Source organism: Hemiscyllium ocellatum, chromosome 7 (assembly GCF_020745735.1).
Source record: "Hemiscyllium ocellatum isolate sHemOce1 chromosome 7, sHemOce1.pat.X.cur, whole genome shotgun sequence".
NCBI lineage: Eukaryota > Metazoa > Chordata > Chondrichthyes > Orectolobiformes > Hemiscylliidae > Hemiscyllium > Hemiscyllium ocellatum.
Genome location: NC_083407.1, coordinates 78,918,336 through 78,937,013, shown reverse-complemented (window position 1 = coordinate 78,937,013; position 18,678 = coordinate 78,918,336). Strand labels below are relative to the sequence as shown.

The 18,678-nt window shown below is 39.2% G+C and overlaps 1 protein-coding gene across 1 annotated transcript in view; it reads left to right on the top strand.

Annotated features, from left to right (window-relative positions):
• The first annotated feature begins 8,631 nt into the window (after positions 1 to 8,631).
• slc40a1 (solute carrier family 40 member 1) overlaps positions 8,632 to 18,678 on the top strand; it is a 57,187-nt gene continuing 47,140 nt past the window's right edge. Inside the window, exons 1-3 of the mRNA XM_060827362.1 lie at positions 8,632 to 9,084; positions 9,274 to 9,341; positions 14,946 to 15,105. Of these exons, the coding sequence (XP_060683345.1) occupies positions 9,045 to 9,084; positions 9,274 to 9,341; positions 14,946 to 15,105 (268 nt within the window). The 5' untranslated portion in view covers positions 8,632 to 9,044. The remainder of the gene's footprint in view (positions 9,085 to 9,273; positions 9,342 to 14,945; positions 15,106 to 18,678) is intronic.

Here is an 18,678-nt window from a genome sequence, read left to right as displayed (position 1 = left end):
CGTCCAAATAGACTGCACAGTTTGCTAATCCAGCCACAATTCTGTTCATGAGTCTTTGGAGTATGGTGGGTGTGTTTTATTCCAAAGGGCATCACTTTGAACTGATATAGCCCATTTGGGGTTACAAACACAGAAATTTCTTTCATCGTCTCTGATAAAGGTACCTGCCAATAACCATGTATTAAGTCCAACTTGGTGATGTAACTGGCTTGTCCAACTTTCTCGATACAGTCCTCCAATCTTGGTATTGGATATGAGTTCAATTTTGAAAGGGCATTGACTTTCCAATAATCCACTCAGGGGATTAGTTCGTCTCCTAGCCAGGGGACGAAACGTTTGCAACAAAAACTTCCAGCTCGGCGAACAGAACCACTACAACAAGCACCCGAGCTACAAATCTTCGCACAAACTTTGAATCCACTCAAAATCATTGAGACAGATAATTTACTAACCTATCCCACTCTTCAAGGACTTCTTCATTTTTTAACATATTTTGAGGCACATCAAAATCCACAACACCTGGATTTGATTCCTCACTCTGCAGGGCAGTAACTAGCACCTGTTTCTCCAGTTCTTGCTTTCTCTCTAGGGTAATACAGTTTCAGCATGTTCACATAACACACCCGATATTATTTTTTCCTATCTAGCATCTTTACTAGGTAGTTCACCTGGCTTAACTTTTTCTCAATCTAATAGGGACCACTAAACCTGACTTTGAAGGGATGTCCTATCACTGGTAACAGTACTAACACATGATCCCCTCTGGAAAATGTCCGAGTCTCAGGGTTTTTAATCTGTTATCTGCTTCATTCTATGCTGTGACCCCTTTATGCTCTGTTTAGCTAACTCAACTACGTGATTTAATCTCTCCCTCACCTCCAATACATAATCTAAGTGTGAGGTCTCTGACTTCGGTCCCGTCAATTTCAAAGGGCCTCTCACTTCACGTCCAAATATTAACTCGAGGGAGTAAACTGAGTAGATTCATTTGGAGCATCTCTATTGGCAAACAATACAAATGGGATGTCTTTATCTCAATCATACGGGTAATCCTGACAGTATGCTCTCAACATGGCCTTCAAGGTCTGATGCCACCTTTCTAAAGCTCCCCAGGAGTCAGGATGATACACACTTGATTTACAGTGCTGCATTCCTAAATTATCCTTGACTTTCTTAAACAGCCTAACAGTAAAATTAGACCCTTTGTCTAACTGAATCTCTCTGGGTAGTCCATTCCGCATGAAGAGAGCTATTAACTCTGAAATGTAATTGCCTCTGGAAATCTGGAAGACACATCTATTATGGATAACAACTACTGGTTCCCAATTTTAGTTCTCGGAAGGGGACCTACACAATCAATTATAACCCGTGTGAAAGGTTCTTCGAAAGCAGGAATTGGCAACAAAGGTCCTGGTTTTATATTGCCTGTGACTTACCTACCATTTGGCACATATGATACATATGGCAAAGGTTAACCATATCCATGTGCATTCCAGGCCGATAAAAGTGTTTTTGTACCTTAGCCGGAGTCTTTTGTACCCCTAGGTGACCTGACATGTGTTACCTGGAACACTTCCTGTTTGTATGCTACTGGCCACACAATCTGGTGTACTTCAGCTTATTTCTCCTCTGCACTAACCTGCCGTGGTCTCCATTTTCATCTTAGGATTCTTTCTTGCAGATAATACCCCTCAGGAATACTCTCTGCCTCCTTTTCAGAGTACGCATTCCCATATATATCCTTTAAATATACCTTTTATTGTCTTGTCATTCTGTTACAAGTCCTTTACGATGTTCACTAAATGCCATTGGCTTCCCTTCTTTTTCATCTTTTCCAACAGCGCCTTTCTTTAACAATCAGCACTGTGACTTTACGTGTCCTACTTTACCACAGTGGAAACACCTGAGGCTTTTTACTTCCTTTCCACCCCCTTGGGCATTTTTTTTAAACCTGTGGTAAACACTTACCAGTGTTCTCTACCCTTTATTTCATAGTGTCAGCTCCCCCCTTCTCCCAACTTCTGTTCCCCACAGGATGAAATTCTGGCTGGAAGCTTGTCTTATGCACAAACGTGTATTCATCTGCTAATTCTGCTCCTCTTCTCACTTTCTGAATTTTCTGTTCCTCCACATGAATTCTTACCATTATTGGAAGTGAGTTTTTAAACTCCTCCAGCAAAATAATCTGTCTTAGAGCCTGAAAGGTCCTAACTACCTTTAAGGCTCACACCCATCAACCAAAATGATTATGTTTAATTCTTTTGAAGTCAACGCTCCTTCTTTATGTTTCTGAACTGCTGTCTATATGCTTCTGGTACCAATTCATAAACACCTAAAATAATCTGTTTGACCTCTTCATAATCTCTTGATCCCTCATCTGATAGCGTGGCAAATACCTCATTAGCTCTGCCTACCAGTTTAGTCTGAACTAGCATTACCCATAAATCCTCAGACCACCCCATCTGCCCAGCCAATTTTTCGGATGAAATAAAGAAGGCTTTGACATCTTTCTCATCAAAATGTGGCAGAGTTTTGACATATTTGTACATATCATTACCTTCTCTTTTAATCTCCATCCTGTTAACTTGACTTTACTGACATTTCCAGTTCAAATTCTCTCTATTTCTTTTTCCTCTCACTCTTACTTCTCTCTCTCTCTTTCTCTTTCTCTCTCTCCCTTTCTTTTCTCTCTCTTTGTTTATTTTCTAATTCCATTTTTTCAGTTGTAATTTAAGGTTTTCTATCTCTACTGCACTTGTCTGTTTCTCTGACACACCTCTAAGTATTTGAATAATTCCATTACAATTTCAGCTTTACTTTAGTTCTTGGTTAAACCCAATTCTAATCTCTTTGCTAATTCTAAGAGTATGGTCTTTTCTTTTCTTTCTAAACTTTCTTGGCAAATTTGAGAATCATTTTCAAACCCCAGAACCTCTTTAGCCATTTAAGAGCCATTTCTCTCGCTTTTAACTTAACCAACCACAAGTGGGTTTCCTCCGGGTGCTCCGGTTTCCTCCCATAGTCCAAAAATGTGCAGGCTAGGTGAATTGGCCATGCTAAATTGCCCATAGTGTTAGGTGAAGGGGTAAATGTAGGGAAATGAGTCTGGGTGGATTGCGCTTCGGCGGGTCGGTGCGGATTTGTTGGGCCGAAGGGCCTGTTTCCACACTGTAAGTAATCTCATCTAATCTAAAAAAAAGTAACCACAATTAAACAAATTGTCTCACCTACGTTTTATTTAAAGATCTAGGATACTAATCGGCAAGTGTTTAAATCTACTGGGCTCTTCTTATATCCAAAATCAGTTCAAACCTGTCCAAATCTCAGACTGGACCTGTCTAAACCTATCCAAATCATGAATCCGAGACCCAAACAGTTCAAATCCTGGCGATGAGCCCCCAAACTCTTATGACATGGGGTAAACCCCTCTGCTAATTTAAATCCGACACACCAAGAAGTTCACCTCACGTCATAATCTGTTAAATTTCAAGAGGCAAAGAACTATCCCAGATTTCACTATTTAAAATAAAAATTAACAATTTTCTTCTTTAAGTCAAACAGAGAACATTAGAACTACTATTTACAACTCCTTTTTCTTTAAGCTATCTTTTACCTCCCACTCTACAATACTGGTCTGATTAAAAAACCCCAATTAAGATTTCCAAAAAAATTCTTCAAAATCAGTCAACTTTGTCAATTCTCCTTTGTAGATTTTCCTCTGGGTTTTTCTGGATCATCTCTTCTTCGGTCTTCTGCTGCACAACTTTACTTGTGGACGGGTACCTTTCAGCGAGCTATTTGGCTGGCAGTCTATTTTGTTGGTGCTCTCGACAGCTCTCTCCCTAACTGTTCAACAAAACATTAAATTCAAATTCAATTGGACTTTGGTCACTGGGGCATAATTTAAACTGACTGGCCGAATTTGAATTTGTTTCTTCACAACTCAGCACTGGCTATTAGTGTCAACTAAATGTTACATTTTTAAATTGTTCAGCACACTTTGTGCTTTCAGTCCTTGCCAGCTTCCTCTCTCTCTTAAACGTACAGTACACACCTACACCTTCATAATAGAAGTCATGCTGATTTTCTTCTGCTCCTCCTAACCATCACTTTCCCTAATTCATTAGATGCATTCCTTTTCCACCATCAGCCAATGCTTGTACTGTCCTTTCTCCTCCTTTACTTAAAACTGACATGTTCTTCCCTACTTTCCTCTGAAGTGCTACTCCTGGCTTCACTCTTCTCTGCTATAAAGTGTGACTCCTGTCTTCATTCTGCTTTTATCATTGCCTTTTGTCTTAAAGCTAAGGAGATTCAGCAGTAGTCGTTTACCAGCTGTATTATGGACCAGGTCAAACCCCCACAAAATATTTTAATAAGCTAGCCTAGACCCTAACTTTTTCTTATTTCAAAGGCAAATATGTAGTGGATATCCTGGGTGTGATGCCATTGGTTAAATCACTCAGCTTTAAGTGAAACACTGCAGTTGAAACATAAACAAAAGAAATGGAATTTGGAATAACTCAACTATTGGAAAATTTAACTGACCCGACATAGCAACTTAACTAAAGAGCTGTTCCAATTTGCGTAACATCCCGTAAACACACCCCTTGCTAAAAAGTAAATTCAAACACAGGTTGTTGCAGGCAGGAGAGACTTCAGAGAGAAATGTCAGCCAGGAATCATCTGCTGTAGCTTGGAACCTTTCTCTGCACTGAAGCAGCTGCTCCACTACAGCTAAACCAGCAACTTCTCACTGTTACAACTAAACAAAACTCGAAAAAAAACCTGAACTGGGAGAACTGGCCACTGCCCTACCATTGTTAAACTAGGGTCTTTCCAAACATTTCAATACATCTGCCTTTAGGACCTCTCTTAAAAAAAAACCAAGGACAAAATAATGTTGTTAAAGTGACTGCATTGTCACACCTACAAACACTATTGCAATAAGTGGTCAATTTCTATTACCTTGCAAAAATATTAACCAACAGCATGGAGCTACATTCAATCTCTTTCAGTAGTGGGGAATACACAACAGCTAAGTGCCTGAGATCTGTACTTTGGGGAGAGAATATGGGAAGAAAGAAGCCAGGAAGCAACACTTTGGAAAGTAGTATCTGATGTTATTTTTATCTGAGTAAGGATATGTATACAGTGCTTTACTTGTGCTGTCATTCAGTGTCAAATATGGGAAATTGATTTGTATGATAATGCTGGATTGCTCTTGGACAATTGACCATGGTGTCCTATATTCTTCTACTCCTACAATCACAGAAGAGGAACATATATTTTTCTTCTGACAGCACATGCACATTATTTAATGTTTTTCCCCATCCGTCGTTAAGTCAAATTAGCACAATACATGAGAAAAATAATAGTAATAGCCTGGTCCTAGTGAAGGTCTCCAGCATCAAACTCTTTGATTTACTTCCTCAATGTCGTCTTACCTAATAATATCTAGGGTGCCCTTTATAAAAAAAGGATGAAGGCATTAAATTGTTGCAATCCTTGCCAGTGCAGCTGTGCTCCCCACCAATGTACACTACCCGTGCTGTAAAGCAGCAGTCTTGACATTTTGATATTTCTGATATCCTGTGTCCCTTCCTGTTTACTCTAAATGAATGATTTTTTGCAGCTAGGTTGCTTTGCAGAATTGCCTGTGTCAAACCCTTTCTGACCATTCTGTTTCACAATATGTTCCTTACATTTGTGCATTTCTCCTTCCTCAATTATCTACAATGACAAGGCACAATTCTTGCTTATCAGGGGAAGTAGTTTTCACATTTTGAGTTAGTCTTGAAAGTGTCATAAATACTCACAAAAACATACTTTAGATGCTGTAAATCTAAAAATAAAAATAGAATATTTGGAAATACTCAAGCAGATCAGATTACATCTGTGGAGAGAGAGAGAAAGACAGAGTTAACTTTTTAAATTGATAACTTTTTCATCAATTGAAAGTTCTGTGAAGGACTTAAGGTAACCTCATCAATAATGAGCTACAATGGAATTAATTTTTCTCTTTGTTATTCCATTATACCTAAACTGTCAGAAATTCTGAATTCTTTTATCTATTAAGATGAAAACTTACTCTAATATTTAAATTTCAAGGCATTTTGTATTATTTCGCAAGCTTGTTGAAACCTGTTATGGGCCAGACCAGAATCCCTCAAAATATTTTAAGAAGGTAGTCTAGACCCTAATATTTTCCTTTTTGAAAGGGTGTGATGTGATGTGATGCAACTGGTCAAACCATTCGGCTTTAAGCAAAACAGAGTTTATTTAAGCACTACAGTTGAACCAAGAACAAAAGAAAGTGGAACTCAGAATAACTTAACTATTGGAAAACATAACCGCCCCAATACAGTAACTATTACTAATTAACTTTTCCAAAACAGTAACATCCCATAAACATCCCCTTGGCAAAAAGGTAAATTCAAACAGATTCTTGCAGACAGGAGGGAGAGATTTCAGAGAAAGTCAGAGGAATCCTTTATTGAAGCTGGCAACTCTTCTGGACTCCAACATCTTGTGACTGCTACAGCAAAAAGCAAACTAGAAAAACCCAAACTGGGAAAACTGTCCACTCCCCTTCCATTGTGGAACGGTTACTCCCTGGACTCTTCGGTGTCTCTGCCTGACATCTCTGCAAAAAAAGCTAAAGACAAAATTACCTTTTTAAAGTGACAGCAGCATCATAAACCTAATAAAAATGATAGAATCATATACTTAATGTGTAAGTCTTATCATGATTTAACAAATGTTAATAAAATATAAAAGTAAGAGTGAATGTCAGTTCTGGTAATCTTGGATCAATACAATATATTCTGCTTGCTAAAATGGTGCAAGCAATTGTTTCAGCAAAGGAAAACGTTGGGGATTCAGTGCAGTCGATCGGCATCATAAAGGTCAGGAAGTTTAAAATTTGGTGAATGACATTTCAAGCATCACCCCTATCTTATTTTCAAATACCAAACAGCTTTAATAGGTTTTCACTCTTTGTTTCTTTGGGGCAGACAATGGTGTAGCAGTGATGTCACTGGACTCGTAATCCAGAATGCCAGGCTAATCCTCTGGGGACCATGATACACAGTAAATTTTTAATTGAAAAAAAAAGCCAGCCTAATGGGAAGCATGTGACCATTTTGGATTTTTGTAAAAACCCATCTGATTTTCTAATGTCGTCTCGGGAGTGAAATTTGCTCTCCTTATCTACTTTGGTTGACATGTGACTCCAGGCCCATAGCAATAGTTGAACCTTAACAACGTACTGGCCAATTAGGGATGGGCAATAAATGCTGATCCATCCAGGATGCCCCACATCTCTTGATTGAATTAAAAAGTCTGATAGTCTCGCTACATCTGACTATGCCAGTAATATGATAGATCACTACAATATTGCTCTTTTTAGTTATTCAACAAAAGAAAAGCCACAAAGTGACTTCAGCATCACTTTAAATAAGTTTTAGGTATTAAAGGGAGGGTGAGTAAATTTACATTGAAATTACTTCGGACATTTATAGCATCATCTACTCCACTTCTTGTAGCACAGTGTCATTTAATGAGAATCCACTTTAAACTGACATGATTAACTCATACAGTATGGATTTATTGGTTTAAACTTCTGTTAATGTTCTGGTTATAGTAATATTTAAAATTAAATAGTCAGAAGTAAATTCTCAACTGGTGAATTATTTCTGGGGGTAATCTGGCTAGTGGTCTCTGTGCTCTCGGCAAGATGTTGTGAAACTTGAAAGGGTTCAGAAAAGATTTACAAGGATGCTGCTGGAATAGATAGTTTGAACTGTAGAGAAGGGTGAATAGGCTGGGACTATTTTCTCTGGAGCGTGGGAAGCTGAGGGGCAACATCATTGAGGTTTATAAAATCGTGTGGGGCTTAGACAGAGTGATTGGCCAAAGTAGCAGCAAATTACTGCAAATGCTGGAATATGTACTAAAAATAAAAACAAAAAATGCTGGAGATCCCAATGGGTCAGGCAGCATCCATGGAGAGACAGCAAGCAAGAGGGATTTGGAGTGCTTACAGTGTTTGAAAGGCATCTGGATAGGTACATGAATAGGAAGGGTTTAGAGGGATATGGGCCAAATGCTGGCGAATGGGACTAGATTAATTTAGGACATTGGGTAGGTATGGGCGAATTGGTAAAAACAGTGACTGCAGATACTGGAAACCAGATTCTGGATTAGTGGTGCTGGAAGAGCACAGCAGTTCAGGCAGCATCCGAGGAGCAGTAAAATCCTCGGATGCTGCCTGAACTGATGGACGAGTTGGACCAAACAGTCTGTTTCCATTCTGTACATCGCCACGGCCGGAAAATATGGAGAACATTAAATACAACTGGATGCTAATTTATAAACAGTGTTGGACAGGCAAAGACCCCCATTGTGTCGTTGCGTTACGGTATTCCTGTTACACCCATAGTCTTGGACACTTGAGGTGATCGATGACGTGACAGTCTTTTCGAGGTCCTCCAAGCCCCACATGAAAATACAACTGAAGGAATAGAAAATGCTGGGCACAGTCCTTTCTAGTGCGGCGTACGCGGAAGCGATGCAGCTGGTCGTGCTGAGCCACTGAATGTGCACTCGTTCTGGTGCTGACGCTCCAGCTCACGATTTGCATGGCTTCAGTTGTCAGTTGGCAAAGGTTTGCAATGTAAGCTACACGTCACGGGGCCGGGCTCTCTCCTCAGGAAATACCTTTGAACCGAGACTTCAAAACTCCCAAATGATGTGAAGTGTTCAATTTTGGGACCCGGACCGCGCGGCTGGTCTCATGGCTGCGAGGGGTTTGAGCTAACATTATATTTTAGCAACAACACTTTTCCGACTTCAGCTACAGTGCTAGCTAAGTCTGGAAATTCTAATTATAACAAAAACCAGCGGCGCTTGCCTTTTCAGAAACTGTTTATAGGGTACATTCGAAATCAGACCATTTTTTTTAAAAGAAAAGTATAATTAAAGGAAAGAATCAGAATCCCGTTAAGAACCCTTCTAAACGTAACAAAAAATTACCTTGAAATATGGAGAAGACTGAAAGCACATCTAAGAAGAGCTGCTGCGGTAAGTGCTTTGGCTATACAGCATTTGGAAAGCTTTACATTTAAACTTTTAATGCAGCATTTTGGAAATTATTTGAGAATATTTAATATTCAACCTACGGTATTAAATGTTTTAATGGAGTACCTGACAGGCTCTTACTTTGAATTGATTTCATTGAAATGTGTATTTTTCTTGTCCTTTAAACGATAGTCTCATTTGTTGGATACTTCAAGACGACTGGCTTTCTTATTTACCTTTGCCATGGACTGTCTACATGGGTAAGTTCAGCTGCAAAACTTGCTTTCTTCGGTTCTGTTTTGTTTTCACTGTGTAACAACTAGCTGGGTAAGGAATCCTCTAGTGGTGATTATGTTGAAACATCAAAATTAGTTTGGTGTAAGAATTTTCTCTGGTCAGCACTTACAGTGAACTGCCAATCGTTCATGTAGAAGAGGCAAACAGTGAGAATCTTCTCAAATACAGTTACATTGGCAGGCACAGATGTGGCAGGAAACCATAGTGACACTTTACAGGGGTATTGGTATTCATTTGAAATACTGTAACACATGTTTCAATGTTTGGGAGAGTTGCCTTCGTGCACAGATGGTCTGACCTAATTGAATGTTTCAAAAAAATATATAAAAGTCCCCCATTCAAAAGGGACCATATGATATAAGCTTGTCATCAAAGTAGGAGAGAGCAACTATATGATTCTGGACAACAGTCCCAAGACCAGCATAAGTCAAATGGAACGGATGTTCTTTGGTTCATTAAATCTGACACTCTTTTACAAGTCTATGAAATCCCTTCGATGAAACGAGAAGGGGGAAAAAATACAGATGCAGGAAATTTGAGTCTGTGGAGCCACAGCCTGAGGTGGCATTTGAACTGAAAAGCTGAAGACTGATCAAGAACGTCTGCCTAAGAGGAGAATGGAGAAAACTCACCTCACGTGGAGATGAAAATCTCAGTCTTTTAGAGAAGGGGGTGTTGTGGCTCTAACCGAGTATACTGATACAGAATTCAATCCTATTTCCAACAACCTTCGCTACAAACAAGAACTTCAATCACTGCTTAATTGTAGACACTTTGGAAAAGCAAAACCAAAACTGTTTTACTTTATATTACAATCTCAGTACTTACTGATCTGAGGAGCAAAGGAGCATGAAATGACATGAATATTAACGTGGACAATTCTTGTCTTTAAATCAATAGGCTGTATCTTCAACATATAGCCAAGGTCTTGAGTAAATATTCCAGCTGTCACTTAAGGGCAGTATTGAGGAGCACTACAGTATCAGATCTGTTGTCTTTTGAGGTAAAATTAAATCAAGGCCCACCTCATATTCAGGTGAACAGATAAAATCTCCGAGCACTAATTAAAGCAGTTCAGAGCTCTTGGCCAACATTCTCTCCTCAATCCACATCTTGAAAACAAGCAATTTGTGGAGTATTACAGTGCAAAGAATATTGTTATGGGAACAGCCATGTCAGAGATTCTTTCAGTGGATAATTTTTCAATTCTGTTTCAAAATGTTTTAACTTTATCTGCTATTGTAACTTTTTTTGGATTCTCTTTCTCTTATTTTGGAAAGTTTAGAGTTGTATTTCATTCTTGTTTAATTATGAAAACTTCCTTCATATTTTGCTTGTGCTTCCCTTTATTGATGCACTGTTCCATTTCTGTTTCTGTCTAACACTGTTTCACAATTCCTAGTTTGCTTCAATTCTTACCGCTTTGTCCATCTTGTATGGCTTTTCAATTATATTGCTGGGAGTGATTCGTTTCCTTTTGTACGATGGGCACATTATACAGAAAGCAACGTTCCAAACTTTTAAGTCTCTTGATACATTTTGTGCTTCACAGTCTTTATTTCCCCAAAAGACAACCTAGTGGAGTTTACATAAATATATTTTATCTGTACAGGAATCTGCACAGTTTGTGTTGCAACTGGGTGCTCAATCAAAGTTTCGCAATTGCAAATACCGGGTATTTGTATTTTTTTTGTGGTGTAAAAGACTCATTCAAGAGATAAACCAGACCATTTGAAGGATAAAAGACATAACATTGTCTGTTTTAGTGGATTTTGTAGCTTTGCTGACACGATGGGTTGCTTTGCCAATGTTTTATTGTTCAGTATCATTTCTAATTCAGTGCAGCAGAATATCCACCATTTTAGATGTACACTTGCCATGCCATCGCTTACAAAGTTATCAGCCAAGCTGTGGAAAGGAGATTAGAATAATTAGATGGTTGTTTTTGTCCTGCTCAGACTCGATGGCCTCAAGGGCCTTTTTCTGTGCTGATAACATCTATGACTCTATGATTTCAATCCATATTGCCTGTTACCAGTGAGGGATAATTTCCAGAAAAAAAGACCTGACTAATTTATACCACTAGAAGCAACAAAGCAAGACTTTGCTATCAGCTGGTGTAAGTTCCTGTGCATTTTGAAATAACTATACCACAACACCCTGATGTATGAGCATATTGATATAATGGTCCAGATTTTACAAAGTTCAAATAATCATTTCTGACATGTAGGTGGGAGTTGTGCACAGGGATCCTGCGGCATTCCCAGCATAGCTGACTCCGAAGGAATTGTCCAGTAAATTGAAGATTCCGCTCAGCAGTTCCGCAACATATGGAAAGTTGTTCCAAAAATATCCATTTATATCTGAGATTTCGAGAGCTCTGCTGCAATTATATAAATAGCTACTGAAGAAAAAAAATACATTTAAAAACCTGATCAAACTGTTGAGTAACTATTCAACTGAGCCCATAACTTGCCACACCCATTCTCAGTGACATCTCCCCCAGATCCCTTACACCCCTCCACTCCTAACCTGACTGTCCTCTCCTTCTAAGGATCTGATCCCTACCTCCTCATCATTAGAAACAACAGCAGCCCCACTCTTCCCTTTGGGATCTGACACCTCCACTTCCCTCATTGTCCTTCGTCCTAGGAGCTAATCTGGCCCTCAGGACCCCATTCCACTCTGTCTCCAGATCAGGCACTAACTCTCTTCTTCCAGACCTGGCAGCAACTCTCTCCTGCTGTTGGACTACCATTACCTCTTTCTGGACTTATCATCACATCTCTGCATCCCCCAACAATACTCTCCCCTTCTGCTGCTAGACCTGACCACCTCGCCTCACCGCCTCATCTTGACATATCCCCTGCTCCTTCTGGAAGATCTCACATGACATCTGCAATCGCCTTCCTCAGACCATGACACCCAACTCACTGCTCTCCCTGGAACTTGACACAAACCTCTACTCTGCCTGGCATCCCTGCTTACTTGCTTGCTACTTCCTACTCACCTAGCACCCTCCCCTCCCAGTGCCCTAACCTCACATTCTCGTACTCGCTCTTTCACAGTAGCTGTCAACATGGCTGTCAGTGATGCAGGACCTTAAAATGAGAGAATACAGCAGTGCCTGCAGTGAAAAGGGGGCCATGGTTTGCCATCCCTCCCAACCTTTGAACTTGTCAAAATGAAAGTATGGCTCCACATTTCTGAAGGAGCCCTAATCAGAATTTCCTGTCAGAAAAGCAGAGCTCTTTCATTGCATAAAAAGCATGGAGCAGAGCAGCAACCTGTGTGTTATTGCCTCTCTTGGAAAATATGGCTCAACATGTTTTGTCTGTGATTGATATCTATAATTATGACCTGTGTTAAAGTCCAAATGTTACATAAATAACTTATTTAAAGAAACACACTTTATTGACACAGCTTATCAGGAAGTGACACCCTCTAGGAACTACATTTATATTTGAAAATAGAAGATATTAGGTATTCAAATGATAACCTACCCATGGTAGGTTATCTCCTAGGAGGTGGTTTGCATCTTAATCCAATTATTTGAAAAGATAATATAGGAAGAAACCCTCATGTGACCTACCAAGGTCACAGATGAACCATGGTCTCATTGAATGGTGGATCAGATGTCAACAGGCTAAATGGCTCACTTCTGTTCCTGTGTGTCTATTGTGCTGAGCTGGCACTTAGCAGATAGATTATATAATACAATTGTGGGAGAATGTGCTGCTGATTTGCAGCAGGATAATATAATGGCTACCATATGATCTAATAGAATTGAGATTCAGACCTTTATGTTTGCTTCATGTGATTCTCTCTCTCATAAGTATCTGGATAACCACATCCTGCAACAAGCCTTATGTTTGTAGCACAATAGCATCACAATTCTCCATTTATTCGATTTCATTGTGTAATGTCTCATGAAAAGCAGTCTCAGCAGCCAGGGAAAACTTTTGCATGCAAGACGTCAAGCATGGACCATGACAGCACTGTGTAAATCTGGCAAGGATATTCCCCGAGGTCAGAAAAGATGCGTGCAGAGGTCATGTAGATTGTCTTCAAGGCCAAGATGATTGACCTAAAAGCATTTACCTAAAGTATAAGTTTTTTAGGAACAGAAACTTAGAAACAGAAAATTCGCATCACAGAAGAAAGCAATTCGGCCCATCAAGGCTGTGCCAACTAAAAAAACCTCTCTCACTTCTCTCTCCTTCCAGCTCTTGGTCAGTACACTTTAGGTTATTGTGCCTCGAACACATATCCAAATGTTCTTTAAATATAGTGAGGGTTTCTTCCTATATTATCTTTTCAAATAATTGGATTAAGATGCAAACCACCTCCTAGGAGATAACAATTCTCCCTAACTCACCTTTAATCCTTCTGCCAATTACTTCTATGCCCACTGGCTATTGATTTCTCTGCAAAGGGATTCTTCCTATTCACTGTATCTAGAACCCACATTATTTTATCGCCCTCAATCAGACCTCACTTCAAACTCCACTGTTTTGCCATTTGGATGCAAGTTTCCCATCGGAAGCTATTGTAATTAATTATACTACAGAGCTTTTTCCATTGTAGGCTATCATTTGAACTCTTCCCAAAGGCTTTTCTCATTGAGTGTTAGAGATTGTTTGAAACTTCCTGAAGTAGCTTGGTTGACAATTCAGTGTTGTTCAGAACACTGCAAAAACACTGAAACAGCCCTACATTGCACTAACTCAGAAACAGTTGCTGCATTTAATTCCCTCATATATCTAGCTCAGTACTGGGGGAAGAAGAAAAATTTTTCATTTATATCTTGCATCTTTCAAGTTTTGAAGATTTTATAAGATGTTTCACAGTCAGTTGCTTTCAAAGGTCATTGTTATTGTTTTGTCAGCAAGCATGGCAGAGAATTTATAACGTAGCATGGTTCTACAAATGTGACTGAGATTAAAGACAATGTTGGTGGAGGAATGAGTTCCATAAGCTTGAGATATTTTGCATTCACTTAAATAATCAGGTGGATTCTTGTTTAAGCTATTAATAACACACTTCTAATCATGCAATGATTCTTACATATTGCTTATGCTTTGCTGTAAATCCTGACTGGGCCTCGAACTCACAGCCTTATGTCTTAAAGCTGACAAACCTGATGAATTTTGTCTTTTTCAATAAAAATGACTTTGCTGCTTCTCCAATTCTCCCAAAACTAAAACAGAACATTTATAGAAAACATTTACACTGTTTCATCCTTTATGCGATCTGAATTTCAATCTAATCCGAGTTCAAGAAGGGAAAATTACATCCATTCTACTTGTCAACTGTCTGTCTTGGTGTCTTCCGTATAATGTTAGTAACAGACATAGCTTATTATGCTTTCGCAATATGTTTCTTGACTGTAGGCCATTTTCAAATTGGTTACTCAGTGAACACACTATGCTAATCTATACTTCAGCAAGTTTAAATGTTAAAAATAATTTTAATTAAAAAGAGACTTTTATCTGGGATATACTGGAGTACATATTTGTTGAATGTATTGTTTGGCTTGCGCTAAACAGAATTGTGTTTTGTTGCAGGGAGATAGGATGTGGCACTTTGCTGTGTCATTGTTTTTGGTGGAACTTTATGGCAACAATCTGCTTCTGACTGCTGTCTATGGACTGGTTGTGGCAGGCTCTGTATTATTGCTGGGAGCCATCATTGGTGACTGGGTGGACAGAACTCCCAGGCTTAAAGGTATAACCTAATGCATTGCACCTTTACTATTGTAGTGTATTCTTTCTGATAATTTAGCTTTTCAAAAAATCTAATTCTTTATGCATTGCATGAAATGAGATTGAATAAAGTGTAGAATAATGTGGATAATTTTAAATACACTGCAGCATTCTGATATGGGAGCACTGAAATTGGAATTGATTATTCAGTCCATTGATCCTGCTCTGTTATTTGATTATAACATGCCTGAGTGGTACCATAATCTAGTTAACCATCTTTGCTTATGGGAGAAAGTGAGGACTGCAGATGCTGGAGATCAGAGCTGAAAATGTGTTGCTGGAAAAGTGCAGCAGGTCAGGCAGCATCCAAGGAGCAGGAGAATCGATGGTTCGGGCATGAGCCCTTCTTCAGGAATGAGGAAAGTGTGCCAAGCAGGCTAAGATATAAGGTAGGGAGGAGGGACTTGGGGGAAGGGGCGTTGGAAATGCGATAGGTGGAAGGAGGTTAAGGTGAGGGTGATAAGGTGAGGGTGATAGACTGGAGTGGGAGTGGGGGCAGAGAGGTTAGGAAAAAGATTGCAGGTTAGGAAGGTGGTGCTGAGTTCGAGGGTTGGGACTGAGACAAGGTGGGGAGAGAGGAAATGAGGAAACTGGAGAAATCTGAGTTCATCCCTTGTGGTTGGAGGGTTCCTAGGCGGAAGATGAAGTGCTGTTCCTCCAGCCGTCGTGTTGCTATGGTCTGGTGATGGAGGAGTCAGAACCCCATTGGTCCTCACCTACCACCCCACCAACCTCACTGGTAGGTGAGGACCAGTGGGGTTCTGACTCCTCCATCACCAGACCATAGCAACACGACGGCTGGAGGAAGAATGCCTCATCTTCTGGCTAGGAACCCTCCAACCACAAGGGATGAACTCAGATTTCTCCAGTTTCCTCATTTCCCCTCCCCCCACCTTGTCTCAGTCCCAACCCTCGAACTCAGCACCACTTTCCTAACCTGCAATCTTCTTCCTGACCTCTCTGCCCCCACCCCTACTCCAGCCTATCACACGCACCTTATCACCCTCACCTTAACCTCCTTCTCCCTATCGCCTTTCCAACACCCCTCCCCCAAGTCCCTCCTCCCTACCTTTTATCTTAGCCTGCTTGGCACACTCTCCTCATCTCCGAAGAAGAGCTCATGCCCGAAACATCGATTCTCCTGCATCTTTGCTTATGACCTTGTGACTTTACCTACCTAGAATCTAACAATTTAAGTCTTGAAAACTTAAATGGAATAGCGGAATGCATTCTAGATTTTTACTATAAAAAGTAACTTCCTAAGTTTATTCCTAAAAGACTTAAATCAAAGGCTATACCTCTTGTTTTAGATTAGTTAGCCAAATAATTTGTAATTTCTTCAATGAATCTTTTATAATTTAAAAATTGCAATTATATTTTTATCATTACCATTTTAAAGACTTTGATTATGAAATGTATCCTCATAATCCAACTGTTTAAACCCTGAGATCATTATGGTGAGCTATTCCTGAGATTTGACTCCCAACTCAAAACACATTGTATAGATTAGATTTTACCAAGGTTCTGGATAACTGAAGCATTACTTTTTCAGTTTTGTTTTCAAAATACCTTGAGGTAAATACCAACATTCCATTTGTCGTTTTATCTACCTTTTGTAGAAGTGATTTCAATTTTTTGTTCCTCTCTACATTCTAAGTGTTTATTTCAGCCAAAAGGTGCAAACAGATGCTAAATGAGTTGCTGTATAAATAAGTTGAGCATGTTTGAAAGCTTGGATGTAATACATAATTTTAGTGCTAACTGCAAATTACTGAAACATAAACTCAGCTGGGGAAACAATTTTATCAGTATATGTGGACTCCATGTATCCACTGCCAAAGAAGACTTGGATTGCTCTGCTGACATATAACAAATGATGGATTGCTAAGAGGTCAAGGGAGACGACATATGAGATCTTAGATCATGGAGGATGGATGAGGTCTTGAGTGAAGTGACATCTTAAACCTGAATGGGGGTAAGATACCACCTCACCCTCATTGCCCTACTCTATATCCTGCAGCATCTGCTCCTGCCCTGCCTGGTCTGCTATCACTTCCCACACCAGGTGTAGATAAGGGGGACCTCTGACAAGATACCCATGATCAAGCACTCACCACTCCCCTGGTGACTCCTATGAGGTTGACTAGCTCAGTATGTTAGGACAAATGCTATTAATAAATGTTGGTAACCTTGATAGAGCCTAAAGGTGGCTGTTTCTAGTGCTGATTTTAATTCCTTTATTTAAATATGACTTGTGTAAAGCATGGGCTAATGTTGCAGTTCAGCTCAGAATCCAGTGTTGGTCACATTGTGTATGTTTAGCTCTTAACCTGCTGTTGAAAATCACTCCCTTATATTTCCACCATTAAGGAAATATTCTGAATTCTCTTTCTCAGATCCAGAATAAAAGATCTCACACTTACAATACAGTTTACTCCATAATTATCACAGCTCTCATATCCCAGAGATACATTGTTAACACCTTTCACTGTATAATTCACTGGATTTGCAATGATTGTCTATTAAATGTACAAGCATTTACATTGAATATTTAATTTCTAAATTTTTAAATTAAGTACTAAAAACTAATGTTTTGTTTTGCACTGAGATTGCCTGTTAATAGTATGTTTGATAATGGCAGTTGGTTTCCTTTGTTCTGATAAAACCTCGATAAAGTCTTTGTATTAATCTGGGAATCTCTGACTGGAAGATTGGTATCCACCAAAAAAAATTAAAACAGTCGTATAATATTTTACTCACAACAACTCATAGCTTGTTGTACAACATTAAAAGGAAATGCTGGAAAGTATGGGGAGGAGCTATTGTTTTCATCCAGCCCTAAAATGGGAAACTTGTATGTGGTAGAGGAAGCAGTAGTGTTGGCACATACAAGGGATGTGTGACAAGAAGCTTCAGGAAGCTTAAGCTAAACATATCAATACATATCACTGCTCTTTGTTCCCTGGTGTCACAAAACTGCTGAGTGTCAGTGTCACTGGTGCACTCTTTCTTGTTGGTGCTTTTAGGCCTTTAAGATTCCATTTTGTTATTTTGCAATTTTATAAATTCACTTTCTTTAACTTCACTTCAAACTTTGTTTTTTCTTCCTCACTTTATTAATCACTTTTTTTTACTCTTTTCATATTTGTGTTTCTATGATTCAATCTTTCTTTCTGTTTATCTCTCCAGTTTGGCATTTGTACCTATGGTTTAGTCATCATGGGAATTAATCTTTTTCTGTGCGTTATAGATCATTCTTGCACTGGATGTGCATTATTGTGCAGTAATTCTGTGTTTACAAACAGTCAGTGCATTTTTATTCTTATTGCCTAAACTCCTAAGAAGTTTAGTTATGTTAATAGACACAGCATTCTTGTTACTTTGGAATTTGCTAAACAATAGTTAAAAGAAGATATACAAATCTGCCTCTAATATTTGTCTTTCAGCCCACATTGCATGGTTTTTACTAGCTTTAAAGGTATCTTTAAGTAAAAGGTCACCATATCGTTATGAATGAATTGTTGAATAATAAAGC